A 13,989-nucleotide genomic window follows, 5' to 3' on the forward strand; every position below is an offset into this window, starting at 1 on the left:
GTTTTTGTCCTCCCAAGATAATTATAAATTATAAAATGGTCAATTCTATTTTGTTAATTTGATACCTTATTCGAGTTTCATAAAATTGAGACAATTATAGATTATAGCCTATAATCTATATTTATGGTTCAAACTAATTATAATATTTTGATATTTTAATAACATTAATGATATTTTTCTATCATCTTATAAAATAAAATAGCCAATAGAAAAATATCAAAATAACTATTTTATAAAATGATAAAAAATAATTATTTATATTATTGTAATATTGTAACATTATAATTAATTTAAAAAAAATATTATTTATTTTTTAAAATTCGGTCTAATATATAATTCAGTCTTTGTATTTTTTTTATTATATTAAAATCTCTTTGAATTTTAACAAAACTAACTATTATCTCATTTTTAATTAGTCGAAAGACTAAACTAATAATTTAAAATTATAATTTAATTTTTAAAATTATTATAAGTATCAAACTCGTTTAAAATTAATTTTATTATCAAATTAGAGTGAAATTTTATTTTTAGCACAAGTTAATTTTAGTATCTAATTAAAATAATAGATTTAATATTTTTTTAGCATAATTTAATTCTAAAAATTTAAACATATTAAAAATACTTATATTTATTTTATATTATTTAACTTAATTTTTACTTTTTATATAATTTAACTATAATATATAATAATAATATAATAATATAATGATATTTTTAACTAGAAATATTTGTTTCATATTAATAACTAAGATTAAATTCTATACTAATCTAATAATATTATTATAAGCATAGGTAGTTTTAAAATATTTAAATTTGTTTGAATTTATTGTATTAAACATAAAAAATTAAAGCAAGACAAGAATGTTAAATTTATTATTTTAATTAGACACTAACACTAATTTATATTTAAAATAAGATTTTACTTTAATTTGACGATAGAATTAATCTTGAATGAGTTTTAACACTTGATAATAAGTTTAAAGATCAATTATAATATTAAATTACCAGTTTAGTCATTCGACTAGCAGGAAATGAGGTAGTAATTAGTTTTATTAAAATTCAATAAAATTTTAATGTAATAAAAAAATATAAAGATCGACTTATATATTAGACCAAACCACAAAGGTATTATTTTGTGGATGCAAAGTACACAAATGGTTTTGGTTTTTTAGCTCCTTACCGAGGGATGCATTATCATCTTAATTTGTAGAGAGGATACACATTAATAAATTATAAGGAGCTATTTAATTTTGGACATAAGAAGATGGTGGGTTTCACAATAGATGATATTGTGAAATGAAATGAATATCTTAAGTTACATCATGATTACTAATGATTTTTTATTTATGTATGGTAGTTTTATTGCATTATGATTTTATTATATATAGATGTTCTTTTATTTTTTTTAAACTGACCATCTATTGTATATTTATCTATGTGATTCTTTTTATACAAGTATAAAAGATGAATTCTAGAGTTTTATAGGTGAAATTAATTATCATATACAGTTGTAAAAATTTTGATTGATTATTTACTTTTTTATTGATTCTCATTCTTTTAAATTTTGTTTAGACATTTCTTAAAGCACATAACTATCAAAATAAATAATAAATAATTTGGATGATATTGTCATATTATGCGGGAGCGACAGAGCCACCGAAGATGGTACAAAAAAATTTAAAGATGCTACTGAAGCAATGGATCAAGAAGGGAATGAAGTGCAGTTTAATATTAATTTGGAATAGTAAAGATTTCAAGAACGCTATCTCAAAATTCTAGAAAAAACTAAAAGAGCTAAAAAAGATCCTTTAGCTGATGCAGTCATGGAAATAGCCCACTCATTTAAAGAATATTTGATAAGTAAAAACAGTATGGTATTTCCTCTTCAAGAGGTAGAGGAGGTTCAACTTGTTGAAGTTGAGTTTGAGAATATTCTCTCACTTAATTATCATCATCATTAATGTCAAGCTTCTCAAAGTCACCTACAAATTTGTCAAGAGAAGTGTACTAGACTCATCAAAGACAACATTCATTGACTCCTCAACTACCATAGACCTTTTGTTAAACACTGTATAAGCTTTACTATAGGAGAAATAGCATAGAAATATACCTTCATTAGTTTTGGATGAGAATTTCTTAAGATTGTCCTTAGTGTTTGAGATATAATACTTACATCTAAATACTTTTAAATATCAAATTTTAGGGTTTCTTCCATTCCATGGCTCATAAGAAGTTTTGTTCAAAATGGGTCTTTCGAAAACTCTATTTATTAAATAACACGATGTATTGATGGCTTCGATTCAAAAGTAAGTGGATAAATTATACTCATGAGCATTGTTCTAGCCATCTCTACAAGTGTTTTGTTTCTCCTTTTTACAACACCATTTTTATGGTGTTCTAGGAGATGAAAAATCATGAGAAATACCATTTTTATCACAATAGAATTCAAAAGTATTTTCAAATTCTTTTTCATGATCACTTCTAATTTTGAAAACACAAAATTCATTTTCATTTTGAACTCTTTTTGTAAAATTTTTAAAAGCTTAAAAAGCATTATTCTTATGAGCTAAGAAACTAAGCCATGTAAACTAGAGTAGTCATCAATAAGGACATATGCATAATATTTTTCTCCTAGACTAGCAACTCTAACAGGGCCAAATAAGTCCTTATGAATTAATTGAAGAAGTCTAGATGTACTTATAATATTTTTGACTTTGAAGGAGGCTTTTTGTTGCTTTTCCATTTCGCAAGGTGCATAAGTCTTTTCCTTTATAAGCTTCACTTTGGGCGATCTAATCATTAACTCATCTTTCTAAGCTTTCTATGTCATAGCCAAGAGTTTTCACTAAAAGAAACAAGACACTCAAAAGACTCATTAACAATCTTCTGTAAGTTAATTGTGTATATATTGCCAAACCTTTCTCCCCTAAAAAATTTCTTGTCATTTCCTAAGAAGTGACTTGGCAACCCTTAGGGTCGAAGGTGACCTTGTTACCCTTATCACATAATTGACTTACACTCATTAGGTTATGCTTCAAACCATCAATAAGAAGAACATTATCAATAAGAGAAGGCTCTTTTTTAGCAATGCAGCCAATGCCTACTACCTTTGGCATTGTTTTCAAAAACCTTTCCTCCATCAATCTTCTTTAAGTGTGAGAAGAAGTTAACATTTTCCGGTCATGTGCCTTGAGCAACCACTATCCACATGTCAATCTACTTCTTTCAAGTTTGACTTGAAGCATACCTATAAAAGTGAAATTAAGTTTCTTTTTTTTAGGTATGCAAATTATTCTGGGTCCTTGAGGGTTAGCCATGAAGGTTTCTCCTAATTGGAGATGTGCCTTCCTAATGTAGCAAAAAATATTTATATGACCATTCCTCATACAATAGTGACGTTGGAAAATTGGATTGACTTTTCTTTAGTTCAAGCGTCTCTTTACTTGAGGCTTGGGTTCCCACGCACCTTTAATTTTATTATGCATATAAGGACAAGTTCTAGATGTATGGTTTCTAGCACTTTTTTTATACATGTATGCATGATTAGTTCCTTTTGGTTTAATCTTTGGAACTTGGAAAGTTTTAGCCTTCTTTTTGGGAGGTGTTGCTTTTGTGTATGCCTTGGCCCTTTTATCAACACCCTCATTGAAGAGGTTTATGGTGTTGAGATCTTAATGAATTTAAGAGTAGAAAGAGATGAGGTAGATGATCATGCAGCATTGAAGCCTAATCCATATTTGATCAAAGAAGGCCTTTGAGACACAGTTAAGGTGTCCAAAGCTTCCTTTCTCTTATGAAATTTTGAGATTGAGCTTCTCAACTCCCCAACCTCCACCTTTAGAATCATTCTCTCTGAAAGACATTTTAAAGCGGTGTTTGAGATGAGAGTTCATTCAAAGATTTCTTTAAAGTATCATTTGAAGAAGTCAACAAAGAAATTTGCTTTTGAAATTTATTTAAATCTTGCTTAAATTTGGAGCATTTTTCTTTGTAAACCTTTATTTTTAAATTCATGATTTCAAGTAATTCATCATCATCCATACAATGCAAATCACTATCACAATCAAGATCATCACAAGAATGAAATATAAAATATACCTAAATTTGATTCATCCTCTTGTGCCATGAAGTATAGATTGACTACTTCTTCATCTTCATCTTCACTTGATGAGGAGTCATCTCATGTGGCTTTAAAAGCTTTCCTCTTCTTCTTTTCCTTCTCAAAATTCTTCTTGTTTTTACTCCTGAAGCAATCGGTCTTGAGGTGTCCTTGCTTCCCACATCCATAACAAGTGAAATCATTTTTCTTTTTCTTGTTTCTCTTGAAATTTGGGTTAGTGTTAGAGTTGGAGAAAGACTTCTTGAAGGGTCTCTTTTCTTTTCTTCTATTCTTCATGATCTCCTTGACCCTCTTAGAGAGCATTGCTAGTTCTTCATCCTTGTCTTCACTAGATTTAAACCCACTAGAGCTTTCATTCTCTTGTTGTTTAATGGAGCTCTTGAGAGCCAATGGTTTTCTTCTTGATTCCCTTTCTTTTTCTTGCTCTTCTTTCTTTCTAATAGCCATCTCATGGTGAGTAACTTCCCAATGAGCTAATCCATATATACTTTTCCAAGTCCTTATTGGCTTCTTCTATATTTACTACTCTTGAACCATAGTCCTTTAGTGGTAATGCCTTGAGGATCTTGTTGTTGATATCAACAAGCTCAAAGTGCTTACCCAATTTTCGAAGACTGTTGATGATGGTGAGAAGCTAGTTGGTCTTTGGCTTCATTTTGAAGAGTTCATATTCTACCACAAGTAAATGGATCTTCTTGGATTTGACTTGCTTTATACCTCATGGTAGTTCTTCAACATCTTCTATATCTTGTAAGCGATTGGGAGGTGTTGAACTCTCAAACATTCCTCTCTAGAGAGTGAGCTAAGAAGGATGATTATTGCTCTTTCATTCTTCATATTGGCTTTCCTATGAGCACCACCCATTTATCTATATTAAGTGGAATGTTTACACCATCTTCTTGTTTTGTTGGAAGTTTCTATTCCTTTCTTAGACAATCACACACATCCACCATGTCGCTATCCAAGTATATCTCAATCTTGTACATCCAATAGGCATAATCAGATCTATCAAAGTATGGTAGATACCTTTATTGGCCACTGAATCTTTAGCTCACACAATTAAGTTGACTTGTGAGAACCACGCTTTAATACCACTTGTTTGCCCTTATGAACCAAGAAGGGGAATTGAATTGGTGAATTGCAGGAACGATGGAAAATAAAAAATTATTAAAAGAGGTAAAGAATAAGTACAAAAGGGAAGAAAACAAGACTTATAGTGGTTCAGATGTTAATAAACCCTACATCCACTCTCCAATCTTCAGTTGGGTATTCACTATACTTTCAATCTTTACAAATAGAGTTTTTACAAGCTCACTCCTAGCTTAGTGTTTTTGGGCTCATACTAAACCTTACAACTTATGTTTTATGGCTCACACACAACCTTCACAAGAGTTTTACCTAGGCTAAATCTCAAATCCAAACCCAATTGTTTTGGTTAACACTCAAACCTCACTAGATCATTCAAGCTTTTACAACAACCAAGATTGTTAGAAATAATTGCAAGAAAATAGAACTGAATTCACAATAATGTAAGCTTTTGGAGGTTGTTAATCAACTGTTAATGGCCATTTGATATCATAAAAACCTCAAAGAGCCGTTACTCATATATCCCCAAAAACTCACCAAAGTTTGCTTTAGAATAGTGCACTAAATGCACTGTCAAAGTGCAATCGCGGTCGTGAAATATGAAAAGCTTCCAACGGATATCTGACATGGCAACAAGGCATTGGTGGCTTTTGAAATGACTGTTGGCAGTTTCTAATGGTTACTAACTTCTATAAAGTTCGTGATTGCGCCTGCTTATGGTGTGGCACGATTCTTGACTTTGCAAGCCTTTCATCTCTGCCTCGAAACTTTTGATTTTCATGGTCGCGCCTGACTTGGTGCGGTCGCAATTTTTGATTTTAAGTCTTTAAAACTTTTTCTCCTCAAACATCACATTTTCGCCGTTGCGCCTGCATAGGATGCTATTATGATTTTAAGGCATATTTAAGTTCTTTGCTTTGATCAAACTGCAACAACAAAACTCAAGGAGACATTAGATCAAGATCTCAATTTGTGTGTCAAGATCAAAATTAAAGCCTTGTGCTTTATGACATAGCATTAGGCTAATAACAATAAATACTTAGAACATAAGAACTGGACTCTAGCATGTGAAACATATGGTAAAAAGGCAACTAGACTATAATTTTAGCAAAATCAAAACAAATATGAAATTTAATCATTTATCATACCAAATTAATTAACATTCATTTGAATAACAAAAAAAAAAAAACTAAAGATCCTAAACATACTGATGATTAAAAGTACAAACTGGCTAAATAGACATACCCAATCATATAACATATCAAATAAGGAAACTTAACCTAAAACACAATTGAACAACAATTTTAATTTAAGCAGATTAGAATATCAACGAATCTTAACTATGGTAAAATCGAATTAAAAATTCTAAACATGTATATCAGTATTTATCATGGCAAAATCTAACAGATCTAAAACTAATCATGTGAAAATATAGATTTAATCATATCAAATAACAAAAGCAGTAATCATAAGAATAAAAAGTAAATATGATGGGATGGTTGTGATAGAGAAAGTCTTAGAGTTTTACCGTTTTGTGCAGTCTCTTGAATTTTTTAGGAGGAGGAGATGCATGTTCAAAACATAGTAGGAACTAGTGTCTTCCAAAGTGTTTAGGTTTTTTGAAAATCACAGTTCGTTCTAGTGTGTATTTGCCAAAAACTTACCAATAACGCCAATCCCTTAGCTTAGAGTTCCCTTTTATATTTATAGAAAAGGTGAGGAAACCCTAAGAGCAAGAATCAGTGCCAAGTTAATTATCAATAATTAAAATGATTACAAATAATTATTGGTGTATTATATATGTTCCTAACCAATAAATAAAGAGATTTTTTTTTTAAATTCAGATAATATTCAATAAATCAAATATAATAATCGATACATAAAAAAACTTTTATACAATATCAATAAAAACCAAGAAAATCTCTTTAAAAAAATAAATATAATACCTACGGGTGTTTAAATTTCAAAATAATCGATAATTACTTATAAAAATATAGTCTATAGCCGACCGACTAAGTACATAGTCGACCAGCTGTGTGCACAACTGTTTGGCTCTGTGCACAGTCAATCGACTCTGTGTATAGCCGATTGGCTATACAGGTGGAAGCCATAAAATTCCAATTTAGATCCCATTTTGACTATTCAACTAATTTGGACTCAAACTTAACTATTTCAATCGATTTTGGCCTAATTTTGATATTTTTTTTTAAATCTTTGAAAATATTTCACGAAATAACTTTTTGACTCGATCAACGTGCAATCCTAACTAAGACTTTGAACTTTCATTCCTTTGTATGATTTAGAAAGAACATCAATTTTATCACCGAATTTTCTATAATTCTCTCAATATATAAATTCAAAAAAATTTATGTTTACAATTAAACCTTATTCTACATACATGTGAAAAAAGAAAGGTGCAAAGAAAATATTATCATTACTAATATCTCTAAACACCGAAAAAAATCAGAAAATATTTGTCAAATTGTATATCGTGATATAGAATATCACTTTATGAAGGACAAAAATGACAAAAAATAGTTTTATCTTTTTAACAATTAAGAGGAAAAAATGTTATACAAAGATACAAATGAACGAGGTTGCTAGAATGTACTTGATGAAAAACGTCAAATGTCATCAATGTATTATTAATATAGTTGTTCATAAAGTCAAACATTTAATATAAATGGTAGCAAATTAGTTGTTTTTTTATTTTTTAGTTGAAATTTAGTTATTTGATTTTTCTATTTTTTCTTTTTTTATCAAATAGTACATATATATGTTCTCTAATTATTTATTATTTATTATTTATTTTCTTATTTAATATTTATTACATTTTGTAAATGAGAATCTTTTTTATCAATTGATTCAAATTAATAATTAATAAATAAAGAAATAGATTAAATAATTAGAAAACTTCTAAAAAATATAATGGAGGGACAAATGGTATTTATTAACTAAATAATCATAAATCATAAATAGATTAAATAATTAAATTTTTTGAAAATAATAAGATAAGTATAATTCACTAATTAAATAATAAATTATAATAATATATATAAAGATTAAATAATCAAAATTTTTTAATAGGACAAGTGAAATTTATTAATTAAATAATAAATAATAGAAGACAATTATTTATTTATTTATTTATTTTTACTTCAATATATACTACTGTTTGTACGAGGATTGTTATTATTTTAATTATAAAATTAAATATACAAATAAAATTTAATAGAATTTTTAATATTTTATAATTATTTATAATACTTTTAAAAATAATAATAAATTAGATATTTTTAATTGCATTTTTCAAAAGATTTTAATATTTTAAAATTTACTAGTGCAATAATACAAAAATTATTTTAAAATACTATCTTTGGACATTTCTATTAATTGATTTTTTGTATTACATAAATTAATATTACAAATGTCGTTGATATTTCTAATTTTTTTATGAGTAGCAATAATTAAAAATAACTCATTATTTGATATAATATTAAAAATATTTTTTTAAATTAAAATCATTGACTAATTAGCAAATCAATTTATTTAATTAATATAGTATTAGAAACATTAGTAAAAAATATAGCATTAAAAATATAATTATAATATTAAAAATAAGGATTAGAATCTTTGTTTAATTAAAAATATAATATATTAATCATTAAAGTAATAGAAAAATTCTAAAATTACAAATAAAATAAAATTCCATTCAATGCGTCAAAAAATTTTGAAAACACATGTCAAAAAAATTTTATGTATTAAAATTTAATATATATTATTTAACATATAAAATATAAAAATTCATTTGCAACTCAAATGTAATTCCCAATGGATCTCGTTCGGCCGTGCAAGAAAGCTTTTGAATGGGAAAGAATACAGACATTTAAACCAGAATTGCAGAGTTTTTTTTTCTTTTTCAATGCTTTCCGTCCAAATGCTCCTTCCCTTCATTCTTTGACCCTTGTCCTAGATTTTTCTTTTCCAAACACCAATTAAAATGTATTGATGGGAAGAAAGATGTTCGAGGGTTGAAGGAATAGCATGTGTTCCTATCTCAAAGAATAAGATAGTCCTAAGCTGCTATTTATCAAATTCCAACTGACAAACTATAATATGAAACTTTGGGAGAGTTATGAAGCTCTAGTTAACATATGCAACAACAATATGATACAGTTCAGTTTTATGCCAATAAAATCAACTATTGAAACAGTTTCTCTCTAACAAGAGGTTATGGAGTAAAAGAGAGAGAGAGACATGGTGTTCACTATGCATATGACAGTTCCAAAAGAAATTTTACTGTATTGGAATGGAAAGGAATGAGTTGGAGATTAAAAATGAAAAGAGACTTCCCACTGTCTTCAATATTTACCTTTAATTTTAGTCATGGATGAAATGGGAAACCAAACATAAGAAAACATTACTTCTTGTGACAGTTTCTGCTAATAACAGTTCTAATAGATAAAACCTAGGTGAAAGAAGTTAAGTGTAACCCCGTACACACAAGACTGAGGATTCAAGTTAGAGCACATTAATGCAGTAGGTGCAGGATTCAAGTTAGAGTGCAGTTAAGCAGCAGTGTATAGTTGGCGCACACATGGATTATAGCAAAAGCGGAAAAGAAGTCAATCTCAAACTTAGTACTTGGTTTCAGGCTTTAACTTGAGCTTGAACATGTCATGTTCTAGAAGACATATAGTGCATATTCAATGAACAGTATAAACCATTTATATAGCATGCCTAGGTTAGTTCTAATGCCTCGAAAATAACTTAGCAGATATTCCTAAGGATGAGAATTGTAATCAGGATCCGCAACAAAGGTTAATAATCTAAAACTAGTCTAAAATTACCTTCACGGACTTGAGGTACCGCATAAGAATTTTATCCACTCTAGAAGTCAAAAAGCACTGTCGTGATCTTAGCTTTCTAAGAAGCTACCAAATGAGTTGTTAGATGCTTTAGCAATTTAGTTTTGTCTAAGAACTAAATCCTCATGAGAATAAAAATGCTAGAAAATCTAGCAATATTTTTCAATGACTTGCGACTCCCACCAACTTTGGTTTCTTGAGGATAGTGTTAAAGCAACCCCAAGCTCATTGTGAAGATGATTAAACCTTTAATCTCACAAATGGGTTTCAAGGATAACACAGATAAAACTTAACTTTTGACAACATTAACATAAGCTAAAAGAAGTGAAGTACTACTAAACAAGCCACTATTCACAGCACCCAACTCATTATTACACCAATCCCATCAAGCTTGTGTTTTTCTTGCTTGGTTTTAACAAAATAAAAATGCAGACCCATAAAAATACAATTTTCTGAAATTGTTAGACATAAATGGTTTGCAAGCATCAGATAAGCAACTCAAATTACTTGATCAATAAAACATTGAGTGACAGGGGTGAATAGATATTGAGTGAAAGTTCAAAAGTAAATCTCACGTTACTAATCACTGTTTGGAGTCTAAAAGAAAACGCATTAAATTAAAAACAAAAAATTAGAATAAATAAAACGAGCTTATCACCTAAGATAAGCAGGGATCTTAATACGAATAAAGAGCATACTCATAACATAAGCAATAACAATGGAAGAAATCCCAGCAGAAGCATAAGAAACCTTAACAGATTTAGCACGATTTTTATCAAGAGCAAGATCCATAAGCATAATACCAGTTCCACCAAGAAGAAACATAAACCCAGAAGACAACCCTTCAATTATGTACTGCCCATTGACCCTGCCAGACAAGAAGACGACGGGTCGGACAGATCCGGTAGAAGGGTCTTGGGTAGATCCGATACCAGGGGGCTCGACGATGACGTCATAGACGATGCCGGAAACGACCATGAAGTAGGTGAGAAGGACGAAGGCAAAGACAGTCGAAGGAGAAGGGAGTGTGAATGTAGGAAGCTTCAGACGGAGCCGAGGTGGGCGGAGGATGGAGTAGGGTATGATTTTCAGGATGTGGAAGATTGGATCCACGGGGGAGGTAGGTGCTGCCGCCTCTGCCATTCTTTTTGTTTTTTTCGACTCCTCAATCTCACCGATAGTGGTTTCAGGTCAGTCCTCTTCTCAATATAAGTAGAATTATTTTCTTTTTATTCGGTTTCTCACTTTTTTTTTTCTATTGGGATATTTATAAATTAGATAATTACTATTTGTTTTCTATATTTTTTATTTTATACTAATTACTTTCTAATATTTAAAAATTATATTTTTTCATCTTTTATATTATAATTTTATATTAAATTTTTTTTATCAGAATTCTCGTTAAATAACTGTTAATTAGGTTTGGATTTAGACTATTTGCCCTTTGATCATTGGTATAATATACAAATGGCCTGTGCATCCATTTCCGGATCTATATCGATGGAATTACAAAAAATCCTATGGTAAAAGTTATTATCTTTTTCAAATTTTTGAAGATTGAGGACAGACGAATCCAAGTTAAGGTTGAGAATAATTAAATCAAATTCACTTTTTAGAATCAATTTGAATTTAATTTCAAAAGAATTAATTTTAAGGAGTAAAATGGTTGTTTTTGCAAGTTCAGGGACCAAGTTATCAAAGTCTTACAAACTTTTTATCCACAAAGCCATTCGACTCTACGTACAGTTGAATTGGCTCTGCACAGAGTTGATTAGCTGAGCATAGAGCCAAATCAACTCTACAAGTGCCGATTGGCCATTTTTTAGATTCAATGTTGTTTTACTTGTATTTTAACTTTAAAATGCCTTAAAATATAAAAATTAATTCCTAGAAAGTATTTGTGATAATTATTGAGATTTTAAAAAAAATTTATTGAATATTATTGACTGATAAAAGAATATTTTTTTTAAAATAATAACTGAAGTTTATCGTTCTGTTCTTTACCAAACCCTAACTCTATATAAGCATTGTTATGCCCTAAATCTAGGGTTAGCAACACTCATCCATTATTAGCTATGATCATCAAGCATTAACAACACTCTTTCAATATATAAAGATTTTTTTTTCTTTTTGAGAGAAAACCCTATGTTCAAACACAGAAAGTCTTTTAAAAGTCACTAAAAAAGAACTCTAGATTAGGAAACTCTTTTTCTTAGAAAAACAATAATTTTTAGATCTCAAGCAGAACTGGATTCTCAGTTAATCTTCAATTTAACTGCTTCCTCGTCTCTTGAGACTCGCAGAATAGCATCCTATGGTGACAACCTATAGTGACAACCTGAGAGTTCCCCCACATCCACATCCACATCATCAATATTCCTTTTTCCTACTGGTTTCTTTATATTTATTTATGAATCTAGAAGCATGATTAGGTTTATTTTTTGGATGTATAACATAATTCACATGATTAGATTAGGATTTCTCTCGATTTAACATGTTGATTATTCGATTTTGAATATGATAATAGGAACATGTAGGGCTTTGAATTTGATAATGTGATTTTATTGGGTTTTGAATATGATTAGTTAAATGATTAGGGGAACATAATTAATTTGTATTTTATGCAACTGAATTAGATTTTGGGGTTATATGACTGAAATTTTGAATCTATCTTAAAATATTTGTATATTGTCAGTTTGATTTCTAGGGTTTACATTTTTTTAGGTTTTCTTTGTTAGATTTATGTTATTTTATGTTTCTTATCACATTTTACATATTTTAATTATTGTTTTATCCTCTATGCATGTAAAATTGGCTCCTTAGTGTGAAAAACCAAAGTAAAATTGCAGAATGACCTTTTAAAGCCCTAGAGCCGATCGGCTGTGCATGTTTTGACCCGATTTACAAGTTTTTGATGTATTTTTAGTAGTGTTTATATATTGTACTTAGTTTTTAGGCATTTTTCTTTCTTAGTTTTTAGGCATTTTTCTTTCTTTTTTTAGTTATAGAAGGAGTTGTAATAGCTAGATTTAATTTTCTGTACTTTTATTTTTGCCTTTATACTTGATATATGCCAAATAGCTATGATGTGATTGCCAAATTAAAACAGAACACATAGACTTTTTAGGCCCTAAAAATTAGACACAACATGAAAATTGTAGTCCATTAAGTTAATCAGATGGTAATTGGGCTAAATTTAATATCAATATAGACCTAGTGGGTTTTGCCATGCTTTGAATAAATTAATTAGGTCATATTAGATTTGAGATCATATAATTGGGCCTACTATTCCTTGTCGATAGAAAGCCTATACCCAAAATCTTAGGAAAGAAAAAATCACTACGAACTGTGTGTGGGAGAAACAAGGTTGGAGGGATGCTTTGTATAATAACTCTTTGTATGTTAACTTTTCTCTTTGTCTTTGGGCATATCACGCGCATCATGTATCTCATGCATCACATGCATCACACTAACTCTTTACTTTTTTAGCCATATAGACACTCTTTTAGGTTGGAAAAGGTAAGAGAGCGAAAGGCTAGATAAAATACTTATCTTACTAAGAATCTGAACCATACTAGAGCTCCTCAAAAGCTAAGATATCAAGCTTCCACTAGTGAGATTAAAGCTACATATGAGATGGCCAATGAAAGAACTAATGAGTAAGATGTTAAAATCCTCAAGAATCTTGTCATCGGCGATCTGAGGGTGTGAGATCCTCAAGAATCCTGTCATCGGCAATCTGAGGGGTGTGATTTTATAGGAGCTTCAATAACTTTTGGCTGGGATGGCTACAAATCAAGCCCCACCTGTTGCTTTAAGCCCCAATTGCTCTATTAATTGTTGATTCAGCCATAATTATTGCTGAAACTGCTACCACTATTGCAGTTGTTGCCAATGGCAATACTGAACTTTTCT

General features: G+C 29.4%; 1 protein-coding gene across 1 annotated transcript; it reads right to left on the reverse strand.

The window, feature by feature from the left end:
* Positions 1–10,625: 10,625 nt before the first annotated feature.
* Positions 10,626–11,312, reverse strand: LOC8285420 (oligosaccharyltransferase complex subunit ostc). The gene has a single exon (XM_002514404.4). The coding sequence runs from the start codon at positions 11,215–11,217 to the stop codon at positions 10,729–10,731; it is 489 nt and encodes a 162-aa protein (XP_002514450.1). The 5' UTR covers positions 11,218–11,312; the 3' UTR covers positions 10,626–10,728.
* Between the last annotated feature and the right edge of the window lie 2,677 nt (positions 11,313–13,989).

This window comes from Ricinus communis, chromosome 6 (genome assembly GCF_019578655.1).
Source record: "Ricinus communis isolate WT05 ecotype wild-type chromosome 6, ASM1957865v1, whole genome shotgun sequence".
Classification (NCBI taxonomy): Eukaryota; Viridiplantae; Streptophyta; class Magnoliopsida; order Malpighiales; family Euphorbiaceae; genus Ricinus; species Ricinus communis.

What these genes read in the sequence shown, in the direction of transcription:
- LOC8285420 (XM_002514404.4), bottom strand. Translation starts at nt 11,217, where the DNA reads ATGGCAGAGGCGGCAGCACCTACCTCCCCCGTGGATCCAATCTTCCAC.